We start from the raw sequence: 17,904 nt of genomic DNA, 5'->3' as shown, positions 1-17,904 counted from the left end.
TTTAAGTAGTTCACAATCAGGATTTTTAACATAAGTGACTTACTTTTCTTTTAAAAAAAAGTTACTCTTTTCTACTTTGCATTCAAAAAAACAAGTCTGCGAGTCTTGTATTTTCCAGTATTTGGGTAATGGTGACTATTCCTACCCGATTAAAGTTTTTGTAGTGTTTTCTTAAAGTGTTAAGTGGTTTTCCTTCATCTGCAAAAGTAGATGGAAGATAAGGGAGTGAGCAGATTAAGAAAAAAGTTAATTTTAACTGAGCAGATTAAGAAAGAAGCATAACATTTGGAACAACTTCCGTATAGATGTCTGGGGACTAAGTGTTTTGCTTGGACTACATAGTGGATGTACAGTGAAGCCATTCTAATTCAGCTGAAGAAGGTACCAAATATTTTTCCTTATACGTAGTTTAATAACTTTTGATGGACAATTTACAATCTTCAGGAATATGGGAGGAACGGGAGGCTGGTTCAAAGTCCATCAGTCTCTCGAGTTATAAGAAAGGAAAGGGGAAATAACATCATTTCATTCTTGGATTATCTAAAGAAATTACATTTTTCAAAATGCCTACAAAATGAAGATAAATGTGAATATGTAGATCCCTGGTTGTATATAATCTTTTTCAGCACGACATAGTTTAAAACTGTACAGAGCTCTTTAGCTCACCATTCTATTACACATAAATAGCTGCAGTTATCTAGCAGGATCCATGTTGTGATTTTGCACTTCTCCCAAAGTCAACACTTTGGATTTTTTTTCTAAAGTGACATGTACATTTACACTTTCAACAGTCCCACCCTCATAGCAGTGAAATTGTGAGAGGAGAAATCTGCTAGATTCTGAATTTTTGTGTAAAAAGGACATAAATATAAATTTGTGACAGATCTGTGTGTGCAAAAAAAGTTTAAATAGTTATGTGAAATGTACTTTTTAGAAATATCTTTCATAGTATGACACCTCCAACAGAAATGGCGTGTGTGGTTCTGAAACAGCCAATGTTAAGGAATTTTGAAATTGGAAAGGATGAGATTGAATTCCAAAATGGGAAGAGGTATCTTCAGTGGGGAGAGACCCAAAGTGAATCTATTTTAAAAAACCCAGAGTAAATTTGGACAGTTAGAATTACAAACAGGCTGGAATCTTACTCTTGATGACTACCCATCTCAGCAAAACTGAGCTAAAAATAATAGGTCAATCGAAGTGTTATGTATTAAACCAAAACAGAATCTAGGCAAACTTGATATCCACAAGCCCATGAGTGCTGAGAGAGCTGGCAGACACCATAGCGGGGCCACTCACAATCATCTTCGAAAGGTTGTGGTGATCCGGAGAGCTACCTGAGGATTGGAAGAGAGCAAATGTCTACCTAGTCTTTAAAAAGGGCAAGAAGGAAGACCTAGGGAAATATCGTCCAGTTAGCCTCACCTCAATCCTTGGAAAGGTGATGGAGCACCATCTTGTAGATGATGGAGAGCAGTGGATTTTGTCTACCTTATTTTCAGTAAGGCTTTTGACACTATCTCTCACAATTTCCTCATAGACAAATTCAGAAAGTGCGGGCTGGATGAGCGGACAGTGAAATGGATTGAGAACTGACTGATAGGCAGATTCCAGAGAGTCCACAGGATCCACTTGCAGGCCTGTCACTAGTGGTGTCCCCCAAGGTTCAATACTGGACCCACTGTTGTTTAACTTATTCATTGATGACTTGGATTAAGGAGTAGAGTGCTCCTCAGCAAATTTGCTGATGGCACAAAGCTGGGAGGAGTGGCCAGTAACCCAGAGTGCTGTGCAGCCCTTCAGAGGGACCTCAGCAAGTTGGAAAAATGGGCAGAGAAGAACCTTCTGAAACGCAACAAAGGCAAATGCAGGGAATGCACCAATACGGGTTGAGGACTAACCTGCAAAGTAGCTCTGCAGAAGAGGAGCTGGGGCCCCTGGTGAACAACAAGCTGTCCATCAGCCAGCCGTGTGCCCCTGTGGCTAAGAAGGACAGTGGAATCCTGGGAAGCATTAGGAAGAGCATTGCCAGCAGGTCAAGGAAGGTGATCCTGACCTTCTGCTCAGCTCTAGCGAAGCCACATCTGGAGTGCTGCGTCCAGTTCTGGGCTCCTCAGTACAAGAGAGACATGGAGCTCCTGGAGCGGGTCTAGCAAAGGGCAGCAAAGATGATTAAGGGACTGGAGTGTCTCTCTTATGAGGAAAGGCTGAGAGAGTTGGGCCTGTTTAGCCTTGAGAAGAGATGACTGAGAGAGGACCTCATCAGTGTCAATGAGTACCCGAAGGGAGGGTGTCAAGAGAATGGATCCAGGCTCTTCTCTGTACTGCCAGGCAATAGGACAAGAGGCAACAGGCAGAAAATGATGCACAGTAAGTTGCACGTGAACATGAGGAGGAACTTCTTTACTGCGTGAGTGACTGTGTACTGTAGCAGATTGCCCAAAGAGGTTGTGGAGTTTCTCCCACTGGAGATATTCAAGAACCATCTGGACACAATCCTGTGCAATGTGCTCAAGGATGAGCAGGGAGTTTGGACCAGATGACCCACTGTGGTCCCTTCGAACCTTACCCATTCTGTGATTCTGTGAAATCAACCTGGGGACAGGCATTAAAAGCACTTTTTTAGTTGGAGACCAAGACTGTAGAACAGTCTTCTAGGTACTGTTACTTACACAAAGACATGGGTCATTCAGTAGACAGTTAGCTATTGTTCAGAAAATATGGTATTAAGATGGGATGGAGGTTCAGTGAACCTAGTAGCCCCGTTCTCAGACATGCCTTTGATGTAATGTATCCTAGTTGGTCATTTGTCATTTGATGCCAGGTGTTATTGCTCATAGGAAAAATACTATCAATTCCTCTTAGTTTGTCAGCATTTTAGCAGTCTGAGAGAACAAATCCATCTTTAAGAGCCCTGTGAATGGCAAGAGGCTGCGTGTATGGGAATTACCTCAATGAACCATATTTGCCCTTCTAATTTTATCTTGGATACTGACTACACAGCTCAGAAAGTCTTAAGTGAAGGGGAAATGAATGACCCAAGAGATTCCACATTTTGTAAATATTTTTGGAGGGTGTCATTTTTATTTCCACCCAACTTTTGCCATTGATTACACTAGCAACTGGTTACAGCAATACAAATTTTGTATCCTTAATCCATGTGCTGTTTAAAGTGGCACTGCATTCAAGGTCTGAGGTTTGCATTCTTGAAGTTGTTGGCATTCTGAAGTAAAGTTTTTAGTACTTCTAGAAAATGGTTGTGAAAAATCTGTTAGAAATTGTAAAGAATAAAGTAAAAAATTAAATGAAAATTTTCAAGCTTTTAACTGGAACATTTTGTTGGTGCTGACAGTCTTATAGACCAGCAATGTACATTATGATGTGGTTGGAAACCAGTGTCATCACTAATGTTATGGCTGTAGGTTTGTTTCACAAACAAACTGGGTGGATTGATGCACATCACGTCAGAACAGTTTCTGTAGTAACTACTGGTACATCATGTTTAGATGAAAGGAGTGAGATGAAATAGAACCTTGGGTTTGTTGTACAGATTATCAACATGGAAAAACCATGACCAAAAATGTCCTACGTGGTAAGAAATTTTTTTTTTGTATGTTCTTCTACATATGGGACCCAAGTGCTCTAATGAGTGCTACCGTAGGTCTTTCAATACATCAGAATACATCAAAAACCCCATTAGGGCTGGCATTAAATTCATACTTTATCTATTCGGTTAAGATCTTGTTTTACTTGTCATGGAAGTATCTCCACTTTCTCTATGAAATAAATAGAAAGAATGATTATAAAAGCGTAAATTGCATTGAACACAATGCAAAGAGGAAAATTAGGGCAAATTAGGAAATCCCATGAGTTTGTTTCTGAGTTAAAGGAAAAGTTCTTAGAGCATAAAAAATACTAATTATTCTGTTTTTTCAGATTACCAAGATCTTAGGTGTTTTAAAAAGATAACCAACATAAATCTAAGGTTGGACTGGAAATCTGTCAAAATAAAGCAAGTGGGAATTATATGATTTTTTTTCTGTATTTTTTTTTACACATTCAATGCTTCTTCTATTTTCAATTTGACTTTTGCCTGTGTACAGAAAAATGGAGTAACAGATCATGTGTTTGAGACTCAAATCTTTCTGACTCCACCTTCTCCTGGCAGTCAGGTAACTAAAACTAAAATTGCAAGACTTACGAGAAGAACTGTGGAGGATGCTTTAGAGTATGTTTAAAAGGCATATTTCTTTCAGATTTACCTGAATGAAGGCACTGCATTTGGAATGAATTCCCATAAGTGTTTACAATAATGCTAGTGTGTTTGAGATCTGATATAGCTGAAAGAAATGCTTCCTTTTTAATTTTTTTTATTAGAAGTGTTGTACAAGACCAGAGGAACTGTGTTTGCTGGAGGTAACTGACTACTTTTGTAATGGAAGAAGCTGCTGTCTCTCCAAAGTATAATACAAAATACTATTATTTGTATATAATACAAAATGTTTCCAAGTGTTTGGTGGTATAAAACACCATGCAGGATTTTACTGTCCTTAAAACCTGCAGTACTTGGTAGACAGTCTGTACCATGCAGATATGTGGGTTATCTCTCATTCTTTCTAGTCTTGTGAGAATACATACAAAGGATAAAGCCTCAGGTAATACAATTGTCCTTTTAAGCTTAAAGGGTAAATGGATGATCTTGATATTAAAGTGTAGTATTTGGAGCTGCAGACATCGTCTGTTTGTGATAGTGCCAAAATACCGTGCAGCCAACCTTTGTGTTTCCAGGGTAATCAAGAGATTGGTCACGAATATAAAGGCAAGGATATAGGTAATACGTAAATGAGGCTGTAAGGATGTTCTGTGGAAATGATCAGAGAAAGACACGACTTGAAGAGGAGACTGCAGCATGAGTGGTGTGCCTCATGTGAGATGATGACAGTGGGGGATGTCCATGTCTTACCACGCTGCCCATCACATTACAGCTCATGGCTCTGGGTGCTGCCACTGCAAATCTCTGGTCCACCAAACTCAGGCATTTCTATTTTTCTCGGAAACTTCTCAAATAAGAATTCTTGCAGCCCTCCCTTGTCACGTCCTCTGCTCTCTCCTGTACCTGAGGATGGGGTCGGTGACTCCTGTGAGGGATAATTCTTTTTTTTTTATGTGCTTTTCTCTGCTAGCAATCAAAACAGAACCAAAATAAAAAAGGAAAACAACTGGGAAAAACAGGGGTTAATACTGTAAAGTCTGTGGGTGCAAACAGGATTTTGTTAAAAGTGAAATGAGATTGGGTGGAGGTAGATAAAAAGAAATCTGAAATAATTGTTTTGTAGAATATGGCCTTTCCACATAGGCAGAAATCTTTCTCTTCACTTCAGTCTGAAGATAGTCAAAAAGAGAATCTCATCTCTTAATTAGAAAGAAAAATACTCATCAAACACATCTCATCACTGGAAAGCTAATGATTCACAGCTGCTAGTCTGAAAGGGCAGGCTTTTTTTCTGAACAGTAGGAAGCGTTAATCATTTTGGATGAGATTTCCTTTTAAAATATACTGTAGTTTTCAAAAGAATAGGATATTCAATATCCTAACTTAAATTATTTTTTGAAGTGTTGTACACCAGGGATAGTGTCATGTGTCTCCCTGAATGCTCATTTAATGCAAGTGTCGCTCACTAAGAGTATCAGCTGATGTGATGTTGTAAATGGCCAGTTCATGCCTGTGACTCTGAAAATCTTGATCTCATGGGGGAGAAGAAAAAGTCCTTTCTTATATTCTTCTGTGTAGGAAATGGCAGCTATATTAAACTGTAACCTTTGAGACTCCCACTCCTCTCTTAAAATAGTTAGCTTGCTTCAGTAGTGATGAGGATCCTTTTTTTAGACAGAGTTAGAGCCATTATTTCCTTAGAAGATATCATGCCAGATACAGTCCATGTTCCACTGGATGCTTTATAGGCATGGGCAACTTGCAGAACTGTCCCTTTGTGCTTGTTCCTTAGCTTTTCTGGTTTGGGGGGTTTTTTTGGTTAGTTGTTTCTTTTTGTTTGCTTTTGGAGGTTTTGTATGTTTGTTTTGGTTTTGGTTGTTTATTTGTTTCTGACCTGTACTTGTTTAAGGGATGGATACATAGGTTTACTTCTCCATCATGCATGAAGGTTTCTACATACCACTTCCCTTCTTCTCTTTCACCCCAGCTATCAGGCCTTTTATGTGTAAGAACTAAATCCCTGAGTTTTCTTGATGTTCTGCACCAGATTTTGGGTTTACTCATGTTTACTTAAAACTTTTGTCTGATACCAGAAATCTGCTTGTTTTCTCCATTTGCGTTTCATGAGTGCATTTCTTGTCTGGGAAGGATAATGAGACCATTTGTTTTGCAATGGCATCACTGTGCAGGTCTCACACAGAACACATCTCATTTTTGTTGCAGTGTTTTGGTAGTGCCTGGCTGAGACAGGTGCCTAAAAGGAGGAACTGGTAAAAATTCAGCTGGACTAGATGGAAATTAGGGTGGCAGATCAGGGAAATCATCTTCAGGAGATGGCAGGTGTAATATTTACGCTTTTGAAAGGTATATCCATACAAGTTTTAAAGTGGTAATATCTTAATATAATTTTTTACTGGCCCTCAGAGTATAGTACTATAAGGAATTAATACCATTAAAGATCATTTGGCACTTAGAAGCTTCCAGTGAGAAGTGCTTGGATGAGAATTCATTGATATTCTGGAGTACAGGGTACATGATGACCGTGTTCCTCATTCTCCTGTCAGGTCCATATTTCCTGAGACTGTGTAAGTTGTTAGCTTCTTTTCTCTCTGGAGATGGGGATTGAGTAGTACTTCATTTTCTTTCCATCTTTTTAACCAAAGTTCAGCTTGGACCGTAAGAAAGACTATGCATTGCCATTTATCAACAGGTAATCTCTAGTATTTGCTTTTCTAATACTTGGTACTGTTTGCTGGCTTCCAGAGCACCCTTTGGCGTGCATACATTAACTCAGGGCATTTCTGGGGTTGAAACATGCAATATTTTTTGCTTTTCTTTTGAGACATGAAATCTGTTATAAGTTTGCTACATCAAATTTACCACTTTTCTGTAGACAGCAAGCTCATAGAAGAGCTCTTGAATTCCATGGGCTCACTTGCTTTTTCATTACCAGTTCTAACAGATTTCCTTTTAAACTAAACAACCTAAAAAAGGCATTTTTCTTTCAAATGAAATACTGTTAGAAGTGCCAATATACTCTTGTGAGTCATACACGCTGTATGTTCAGTTCTTTTCAGTATTTATCGTGTTTGTCTTGCAGTTTCATAGGACTTTCATATACGTAGCACTCAGTGGTAGAAAGTACAGGGGTGAGGTAAGTTAGCTGATCTTGAGAGAGAAGATTACCTAAGATATAGATTTTTTTTTTCTTCTATGCAGCAGCTTAAATTTAATAAGAGCATTTTGTTTGTTTTAATTCCAAACAAAAAGCCAGCAGAAGACAAGTGAAATCCCAATTTTATTCTTATTCAGCTTTATATACATCCTGTGACTGATTTGGGAAAATTACCCACATTTTAGTTAATCTGAAAAAAAAGGTAGTGCTTTAGGTTTGCAAGTTTTGTGACACGACACCCTCCTTCATTTTAGCAGGTATTAAAAATACAAATATTCAAAAGCTTAACTATTTGGATGGAGAAGGCTTATTAAGATTTAAGGATGTTTATCCAGCTGTAGTACATAGTGTGATTTGCTCTGACTTTTTTTTTTTATGGGAAGAAAACAAACCTTAGTAACGACTACAGCTGGGTTTTAAGCTGTAAGGGGGGGTTTGTTCATAGGAAAATTGGAGATAAAAATTGTTTTTGTTTGACCCTATCTAAGTGAAATTATTTTTAGTTCTTTCCTGCAAACCATGAATTTTGTAGCAGCATCAGTAGAGGACAGTGTCTAGGCAGCAGTGTATGGAGCTGGCAGTGCAGATGGGTTTCTCCTGGTGTGCAGTCCCTGTTTGGGCCCAATACTAAGGAACAGTCCAAGTTATTTAGGTGCACATCTCTGGGAGATATAACCCAATCAGATTTCTGGCAGCCCCCAGTCATGGAGCACTTGAACTGTTTTGGGAAAACGCTGCAACAAATTAAAGCTTTCAGAGGGGTGGACTTATGTGACTTCTCATCATTTTTTAAAATCCCATTTTTGATGAGTCTGTGGTCATTTCAGTTTTGCTATGCTTTCATTAAAATGGTTGTACACTTTCAGCTTTTTCTGTGATTTTTTTACTAGTTTTCCATGCAAAAGATTTTTTCAGATTGATACTTCTGCTTGTTTGTGTGACATTACTATGCCATGACCATGTTCTTTCTTCTAAACAGCAAATTAATTTTTATTCACTCCTGTGCCAACTTTACACTGCTACAGGATTGTTTCAAAGCTAAAACCAGATTCACTGACATGTTGAGGTCTTCTTTAAATTAATCACATTCCTGTGACCTACAAGAAAGATGGAGAGGGATATTTTATGAGGGTATGTAGTGACAGAACAAGGAGTAATGGCTTTAAACTGAAAGAGGGTAGGTTTAAATTAGTTATAAGGCAGAAATTCTTTACTGTAAGGGTGGTGAGACACTGGAACAGGTTGCTCAGAGAAACTGTGGTTATCTCATCCTTGGAAGTGTTCAAGGCCAGGTTGGATGAGGCCCTGACCAGCCTGGTGTGGTGGAGCGTTTCCCTGCCTATGTCAGGGAGTTTGGATCTGGGTGATCTTTAAGGTCCCTTTCAACCCAAGTTATTCTGTGGTCCTGTGATTCGTGAAAATAACTAACTTTTCTGAGGATGTAATCTTATTTTTATGCTGTTTTGCATTTTTTGTCCACAAAAGCATTATTTTTAAGAGAACAATTAATATTCTTCTTCGACCATACTACATAATTTTTTCTTTTCCAAGAATTAAGGTAGGAAACAATGGGAAGTGTAGCAGTTGTTTCATGCAGGTAAGTGTCAAGTCAGCAAAGTGGTTAAACAACTTTCCTGTTTGAGGAGAGGTGGGGTTTTTTTAGAATTGTTTTAATTTATTGGTTTTAACTGTGCACAAGAGTTTAATGTAATGCTCATCTGAATCACTTTTTTTTCCTGCTCTGTCTTCTAGCTTTTTCTTTTTGTGGTCTGGAACTTTGAGCTCTACATGATACCACTGGCTTTGTTGTTGCTGCTGGCATGGAACTACTTCTTGATCGTATCAGGGAAAGATAATAGGCAACATAATACAGTAAGTCTTCTCTACTTCAAGGGCGTACATGTCCTTTTCTTTTTTTAGCTGGGCAAAATTTTTAAACAGAATTTAAATATTACATCTTTTTGAGGATCATTTGAAACAAGACAGTTTCAGACTGGAATGTATGCAGCTTTTCTAGCAAACTTTTTTGCCTTAAGAATTGTCGAGCCATGAAAGAGGTAGCCCAGGAAAGTGCAGTAGCTGTTGGAAGTTTTCAGGACCTGGCTGGGTAGAGCTCTGAGGAACCTGATCTGACCTCATGGCTGAGCCTGCTTTAAGCAGGGGTTTGGAGATCTCTTCCAGCCTAAGTGATCCCCTAATGTCTAGCAACTGCAATTATTAGTGACCAGAGGAACCCACACAACCCTGATTCCAGCACTGTTGTTACCTGTCTACATCATTGAGATTGTTGTGCTTTCAAGGGTCATCTAAAATTAAGGGTGGGATTGATAGAGGTATTTCCTAATCCCGGGTGTTGTTACCTGTATGGAAAAAAGCCTAAGATCAAGATTTAGAAGATGCAATACTTAAAATACAGCTGCTAGTCTCCTGTTGCCTGAAATGCTTAAGGCTTTTCAACCTGAAGATTTCTTAGTAACCAAAATGAGAAAAGAGAGATTTCACTTGTGAACTGTAATACACCTGATTTCTCTCTGAAATACCACCTGCCTGTGAAGATTAATTGGGTTATGTAACTTTTCTAATGAAGCTAGTGATGGACTCTCTGTGAGAACACTAAATGATGCTCAAAACTGTTCCTCCTGCTGAGAGTGCTTCTGACCAAGTTATATATTAAGCAACTATGTAGATCCCAAATCTCTGATATCTGTACCATTAATGACTACTTTTTCTTTATGTTTATCACAAGTAAGTTGGGACCTTGGTTTTAATGATTTGAGTTTGGTTATCCTCATGTTGAGCATCTGGCTTTTATGAAGTCTTCTGCAGAGTTATTAGATGCCTTTCTAATTAACTCATGATCTTCAGTAATATCTCGAGTCCTTAGCTCAGGTCATTAGCACAGTGTCATTAGAATAGTGGTAATTTAAATATTTCTGTTTTCCTATGCAGAGTGTAAATATTAAGTAAATTAATTAAGTTTCCTAGTGGTTAGAGAATGCTTCAGCATTCACATGATCTGGCTTCTGTTCCCAAGTCTCAAGATTCCTTGTAGGCCTCAGTAAAATCATTGACTACTTTGTGAGGAGTATCATCTGTCTCTAAAAGTCTGAAACCCTAAAGCTAATTATAAAGATAAATGTATTTGTGAACTTAACTTAATTAACATTAGACAAGCATAGTTAAAAATTGAGTATAGTTGTCTAAGTTTTATTTGGCTCCCCGCCAAGTCCTCAGACCCAGCACAAAAACATCCAGCAAAGAGCAAAGAAAAAAAACTATGAAAAATCCAGACTAGCCAAACTATAATATAAATAAATATATATATTATATATTAAACTATATATTAAACTATAATATAAAATAAATGTATTTATGTATATTACAGTTATATACAGTCGAAATACTATATACAATCCCAAAAGGGAAAGAGAAAGGAAGGGGAAGGGAAAAAAAACAAAAAACCAAAACAGATATACACAATCAAAAAACAAAAAAACCTCAGGATCTAGCAAACTAAAGAATTAGCAAAAGAATATCTTACTACTTTCCTTGGGATAGCACAGTCGCCCAAATGCCGCCACCACACTACCGGACTCCGGATCAGCGGGAACAACAGGCCCCGTAGACCCAACCAGGCCTCAACTCCCCCACAGAAGCGAGACTGGCTGCGGGGAATCTGCTGTCTCCAAACCTCGCTGGAAGGGAAGAGAGGAAGAGGCTTCTCTCTCCATCTGTTTATATGTTTGGATTACATAAAGGAATAGGATGGAATACTTCCTTCCTTCCTTCCTTCCTTCCTGGCAACCGGGAAGGAAGGCCTAAACTCAAAACCATTACAATAGTTTGTACTTTTTTAATGTCTATGGAACATACTTAAATTTAGGACCATCAAAAGTAGCTTGGAAAAGTTGGTTTCCATTACAATATCCCATGAGAAAGCAATTGTCAGTTGTCTCTTCAGTTTGGGCTCTAGGAACCACACTCTTCTGCAGGTCAATGATTAGTTATCAGAGTTTCTGTCTGGATATGACAGAAAGACCAGCTTTAACTCATCCTTGTTTGACCATCTCTATAGATAAGGTATCATTTGCTATCTCCTCTTGGGCATCAGTTTTTTTGAAGCAGTTTGAAATTTATTTCCTTGTGGAATAATTTACCTACCAAACAAGGGTATGGGTTACTCTGTCATACAATGAACCTATGCTTCCTGTTTGAGTGCAAGTATGATTATTTTGTCATTTACTCTGACTCCTAATAAGTTATATGTGCAAGTCCTTTCTTGAATTCAAGGTGTACTGAGATGGGAGCAAGGGGGAGTCCCAAGTGTATTTACTAGTAGGAGATAAGTGTATTGGAATTCCCAACAGAGAGGTGAAACAGCATATTAGGCATTGTTACCTTCATAGATTCAGGTGGACTCTTTGTAGGATTGATGATCATTGTGGTTTTAGTCCAACACTGACACCGACTTCAAAACGAACTGTTGGATTCCCTATCTTTCATACGTTTAGATCAAGATGAGTTGTGTTTCTGAAGGATATGCTTTCATGAAATAGAAACTCTTGCATTAAACTTTGGTGTAAGCAACTGTAGATAGATATAGATTTAATGGATGGTTCTCTAAATGAATCTGTGAGAATTCAGAACTGAACTAAAACAATGAGCTTCATGTGGTAGGTATAAAAAATCAGATTTAAATATTTCCTACCAGTATTAAGTGAGGGAAAACTATCACTAGAATGGAATTCCTAATGCCTTCCTCTGAATTTTGCATTTTTGCCTGAAGTATACCCAGCTTCTTTCTCCAAGGATCCTTGTTCTTCCTTATAATCATACTAGTGGGGGTCAAAAACTAAGTGATCCCAGATATGGGTAGAAAACTGAAATGCTTTATTGAACATGCGCTTTGCAATATAAGGGTCTTGGGGGCGGGACATGTTAATGAGGAGGACGAGCTATGTTAATTAGGGAATTACACAAGTTTTTACTACCGTTGCCGAATGGGTTAATATTTCCCTCAACCAGGATTACATAGGGAGAAAGGGATTAAAGGGCCTAGACATGGTCTGATACAATCATTTCAAAAGTCCTTACTTATTTCTGCTGCAGGAGCCAGGCTAAATCCATAAGGTTGACTCTTTAACAAGTCTTGTGAAAAGGATTCTTGTCAGCCACTGTTGCCCAAGGTTTATGGCTCTTTTCTGTAGATATTATATTTTGGGATCCTACACATACTCCTTAATATCTGACCTCACAAAATAATTTATTTTCAGCGCAACTGCTGCTCCACTGTTAAACCATAATCACCTAAACATACAAAACTAGAAGTGAGTGAATCTTACTTGTTTGGTTTTATTTTCTTCCCCTGCCTTTTTTCCATCATCTTTTTCACATCCTCTGTGGGAGAATTATCAACCATTGCCATGTTTCTGTCCCCACCGCCTGCTGCTTCTTGTCATCTGCTCTGGATCTGTGTGGTGGGGAGCAGCATGGAAGTACTACCCCTACACATTGCCAGCTCTTTGCCTATAGAAGGTGCAGGGTACAGAGCATGACATAGTGACAGACTGGAAACTAACAGAAAATGTGCCGGGGTTTAAAGCTTATTTTCAGTATTTTTAAGAATCTACTTAATATTTTGATGATTCCAAATATCTTGTACAAAAAAACTCCCTCACCTTTGTAACTTGGAGAAAACACCAGTGCTGCTCTCTGGTATCTGGAGTCTTTTCCTGCTTCTGAGCAAAATTCATAGTCAGAACTGCATTAAGTTAATGGGGGGAAAAAATTCTTTTTTAATTTACTCCTGCATTGCTACTTCAGGCTGCGTTTTGTGTGTTCTGACTGCCTGCTGGAGCTGTCTAACTTAAAGAATAGTCAAATAATCCCTCAGAATGTTCCCTCTCTCCAGCTCTTCATGGCTATGGATCATTTTTACCCTGTGTATGTAGGCCTGGATGCTACAATTAGGACAAACCATGACAATCTCTCAGGTGTTGGGCTATAATGCTTAACAGCTGTAACAGGTACAGTGGATCTCCTCTGATAACAGATTCTTGTTCTTCCATGCAAATTCTTGCTCTTCCATGACCAGATACGGAGCAGACAGGGACCCCAGATCATCTTCTCTTGCATACTGTCATTGAGGAGGAAGGGCTAGAAGAGAACTGAACAGATCTGGGAGGACAACAACCACTTGCAAAGCTTTTACTGGCAGCAGGGACTTGCTTTTTACAACTGTGGGATCCTCCATGAGGACTGAGAACTGCTAGGAAGAGATCTACCTCACCACTTGGGGCAAAGTCTTCTTTCTCAGGTGGTTGTCCAACCTAATGAGTAGAGCATTAAACTAAAGGGAGAGGGTGATGATGACCTACAGTCAAATGAGGAATCGCGGAATAGAATGATTTGGAAGGGACCTTCAGAGGGACACCTTCTGCCAGACTAGGTTGTTCAAAGTCTTGTCCAACCTGGCCTTGAACTCTGCCAGAGATGAGGCATTCACAGCTTCTCTGGTCAACCTGTGCCAGCACCTTACCACCCTCACAGTAAAGAATTTCTTCCCAATATCTAATCTGCCTTCTGTCAGTTTGAAGCTATTATCCCTTGTACTATCAAGAAAGTGGTAGTCTGAGTTGGCAAGCAAAGGGTGCAGGATGAATGGACAGGAGAACCCTCAAAACCAACCCAACAGGACAGAAGGTCTCCACTGCAGGTGTGGGCACACAAATGCCTCTGGAAGAGGCCCTCACGCCCTCCCTGAGAACCCAGCATACCAGAGGTCTCTCCCTGAAGTGCCTGTACATTGGTGTGCACAGCGTAGGAACCAGTAGGAGTTAGGGGTCCATGTGCAGCTACATTCATGCATGATCACAGGGATGTGGTGAAATTGTTCTCATGTCTATCATGCAGTGGATGTATACTGGCTTTTTGGTCAAGACAGGCTGGGAAAGTGGGGAGAGGGAGTTGCTCTTCAACCTAGCGAAGGGAAGATTATGAAGGGATTGGAGCATCTGGCATACAAGGAGAGGCTGAGCAAGCTGGTACTGCTCTGCATAGAGGAGAAGGCTCAGGGGGTTCTTGATAATGTATATGAATAGCTGAAGGGAGTGGAAGAAGAGAGAGACAGGCTTTTCTCAGAGGTGCTCAATGACAGGACAGTATCAACGGCCACAAACCAAAACACGTGGAATTCCATCTGAGCACAAGAAAGCACTTTTGCCATGAGTGTGGTCGCAGCCAGTACCAGGTTGCCCTGAGGGGTTGTGGAGCCTCCATTCATGAAGCTTTTCAGGACATGGGCTTGGGCAACCTGCTCAGAAGTGACGTTTCTCGAGTAGGGAGGTTGGGCTTGATGATGGTCTGCTTGAGTGGGAAGGACAGGATGTCCATGCCAGCCTCTGCCACTTGGATATTCTCTGACTGAAGATACTAATCTTTCTCTCCTTTTTGGTTTATTATTTTCCAAGCAGTTAAAAATTTAATAGAAGAACAATGCACATCCGTGGAGCTACCTGTGAATGTTCTTCTGCCATGTATACTCCTGTGGAGAAGTTTAATCACTTCACATCCTGCATTGACAGTTAATACTTAGAGCCTTTAAAGAAATATTAAATAGGTAATTTCCTCTTAAGTTTTGAGATGCACATATCATTGCATAGAAAATGACACTGAACAGCTGGGAGTTAATGTACCATACACAAATTTTTATGAATTTGTATAGTTGATTATACATATATTATTTATCTTGTAAGAATTATTTTTTATGAAGCTTTCCGAAGGCACTGTATGCCTTTACTAACCTGTTGTCTATCTCTCCGTCAATCTTACCGTCCGAGGAGATGAGGCTACCTAAGTTATTAAACTGCTGGACTGATTTGAGCTCTGATTGGCCAATGGTGATGTGGGGATGATGGAGGACTTCCTGAGGTGCCAGTTGATAGAGAACTTCTGTCTTCTTTAAGCTGACTTCCAGCCCAAAGAGCTCAGCAGCATCTGCAAAGCAGGATGTTAAACTCTGCAGAGCTGCTTCTGTGTGAACAAGGGCGGCGTCATCAGCATAAAGCAGCTCCCGGACAAGATGGTTTAAGGTCTTGGTGTGGGCCTTCAGTCGCCTTAGGTTGAAAAGGCTTCCATCAGTACGGTATGGAATGTAAACACTTGAAGAAAAGTACAAAGATCAGTGTTTACAAAGCCATAGTGTTGTCTTCTCTCTTATATGGATCTGAATCATGGGTCATCTACCACCACCACCTGCGACTCCTAGGACGTTTCCATCAACACTGTCTCTGTACAATCCTAAACATCCACTGGTCAGATTATGTGACCAATACATCTGTTCTAGAACAAGCAGCAGTCACAAGTATTGAGGCCATGTTGCTGAGAACACAGCTGCGCTGGGCAGGACACGTCTCAAGGATGAAGGACCACCGCCTCCCTAAGATCTTGATTTACGGTGAACTTGCCATTGGCTGCCGCATGAGAGGAGCCCCGAAGAGAAGATACAAAGACTCCCTGAAACAACATCTCAGCCTTGGCCACATTGATCAACATAACTGGTCTACTCTTGTCTCCAGTCGGGAGGTCTGGAGGCACACCATCTATAACGCTGCTGCTTCCTTTGAGAATGCACGCAGGATCACTCTCAAGGAGAAAGGACAATGCAGAAAGAATCGTACCTTGCAGAATTTACCACCTAAGGAGTCCTTCTGCTGTGCCTTTTGCAACCGGACATGTCTATCTTGTATTGGCCTTTTTAGCCACCAGCGCGCTTGTGACAAACGTGGGTAGAAACATTTCCCTAATCTTCATTTGCAAAGCCCAGCCATGATGTAAGAATTATATAAAATGACAGAAGACATCTTTTAACTTCATTGTAGATTTTTTGCTACACAGGTTTGATAACTTATATGTATATCTTTCTATTAAAAGTTAGAACTGGACATGTTCAGGATAAAATTTTGAGAATAAAAGAAAAATAATTTTGCTAAAGACAGCCTTCCATTTTGAGATTTTAAGCAGTTTTCTCTGGATACTTTCTGTCCTTCAATATGATATGTATATTCAGATCTTTATGTGTCTTCTGGATATTGCTGAATGAAGAAAAACAAAAGACAGAATGGGAAAAATTATGCTTATGAATATATGCATCTCACTGGGTTCTTCCTTCACTCCAAAAAAGGTGGTAAGCACAATGACCTTGAGCTGGTTGTACAACCCCAGCTCACTTGCAGCTAGAAGACCTTTTCTGATTAGAATGCTACCACTTTGTCCTGGGGGCCAGGCAACAGTGCCTGTCAGAGCTTTTGGTGGATTTATTGCTGCTCTTGTTTGGGGCAGAAGAGTGCCGCTTTGCTGTACATTCAATATAGAAACCAACCCCACCAGGAAAGTGCCTGACTTTAACAAACTGTTTTCATAGAAATTGAATTTATTTACTAAGTAAATAAATCAGTAACTTTATTTTTTGTTTCTTCAAATTATGGTCTTAAAGACTGAGTCCTTATGGTTCTTACATTCAAAGGGTTTCATCTGCAGATAAATACGGGACAAACACCAACTGCTTTAGAACCCTTGCCTGTGTGGTACTCTGGGGTTTTGAGCTTCAAGTCCAGAAGTTCTCTTCTACCAGGGAGTCTGCAGTGATTTCTAAGTGAGGACTAAATTCTTGCAAAAATAAAAATCATTGTGCCTGTATTCTAGCTAGACGGTGTCCAGAATATGTCATTTGCACAAGATAATACAAAAGGTTACTGTCAGGTTGGAAACTACATCTTGACTTCTTTCTGACTGTGGTTTCATGAGAAGTTTTGCCTCCAGTATGATAGCAATAGCAGCAGCCACAAAACCCCCAAAACATAAGAGCTGATGGGAGAGCCACAGAATAATATGTATGTGAAAGTAAAGGAAAAGTACAGGAAAAGTAAGGAAAGTACAATTGTTTCTATAAAATTATTTTCATCGTTATGCAGAACTGATTTTACCTTACATTTCTAGCCCCTAGCTAATCACAAACTTTGTCTCCATTTGTTATCATAATAAAATAAGTTAGAAAGCCTTCTGCAAACAGGTTATCATCTGTCTATGTGCTGTTGAAGAACAAAGACCACTGGCAACATGTGTCTGAATATTAAGTAGTCTGCTGAGAATCATTGTTGTCTTCATGCAGCTGTTTGTTCTTTACTATATTTTTATTTTCCAAGTGTATGAATCATATAGAAAGTACCCTACTAAGGGACAGGGTTGGGTTTTTCTAAATATATCAGAAAAGAAACATGAAAATGTGAGGTTAATCAAGCATTTAAATTTTATTAATCAAGTCTAATTTTTATGAGTGCAAATAATCACTGAAGCTGGACAAATTTGCTCTAGATTGCATTAGAATTATAATTTTAATATTTGATGGCCTGCTGAATTTAAATGGAGAATTATCTTTATGAAACATGCTCTTCATAATTTGCCATTAAATGAGAATTGAACAAAACAACATAAATCTTACATAAAGGTTATTTAAGTA

At 39.3% G+C, this 17,904-nt stretch overlaps 1 protein-coding gene across 8 annotated transcripts in view; it reads left to right on the top strand.

Annotated features, from left to right (window-relative positions):
* MCTP1 (multiple C2 and transmembrane domain containing 1) overlaps positions 1–17,904 on the top strand; it is a 179,974-nt gene that overhangs the window by 112,431 nt on the left and 49,639 nt on the right. For 6 of the 8 annotated variants that reach the window (XM_039384826.1, XM_039384827.1, XM_027728985.2 and 3 more), the window contains one exon: positions 9,141–9,260. The exons of the other annotated variants lie outside the window; for them this stretch is intronic. In XM_039384826.1, coding sequence (XP_039240760.1) covers positions 9,141–9,260 — 120 coding nt within the window. The remainder of the gene's footprint in view (positions 1–9,140; positions 9,261–17,904) is intronic. 8 annotated transcript variants of the gene reach the window in all.

Source organism: Pipra filicauda, unplaced genomic scaffold, assembly GCF_003945595.2.
Source record: "Pipra filicauda isolate LSUMZ 115617 unplaced genomic scaffold, ASM394559v2 scaffold37_size4185640_pilon, whole genome shotgun sequence".
NCBI lineage: Eukaryota > Metazoa > Chordata > Aves > Passeriformes > Pipridae > Pipra > Pipra filicauda.
This window is presented reverse-complemented; position numbering and strand designations above follow the sequence as displayed.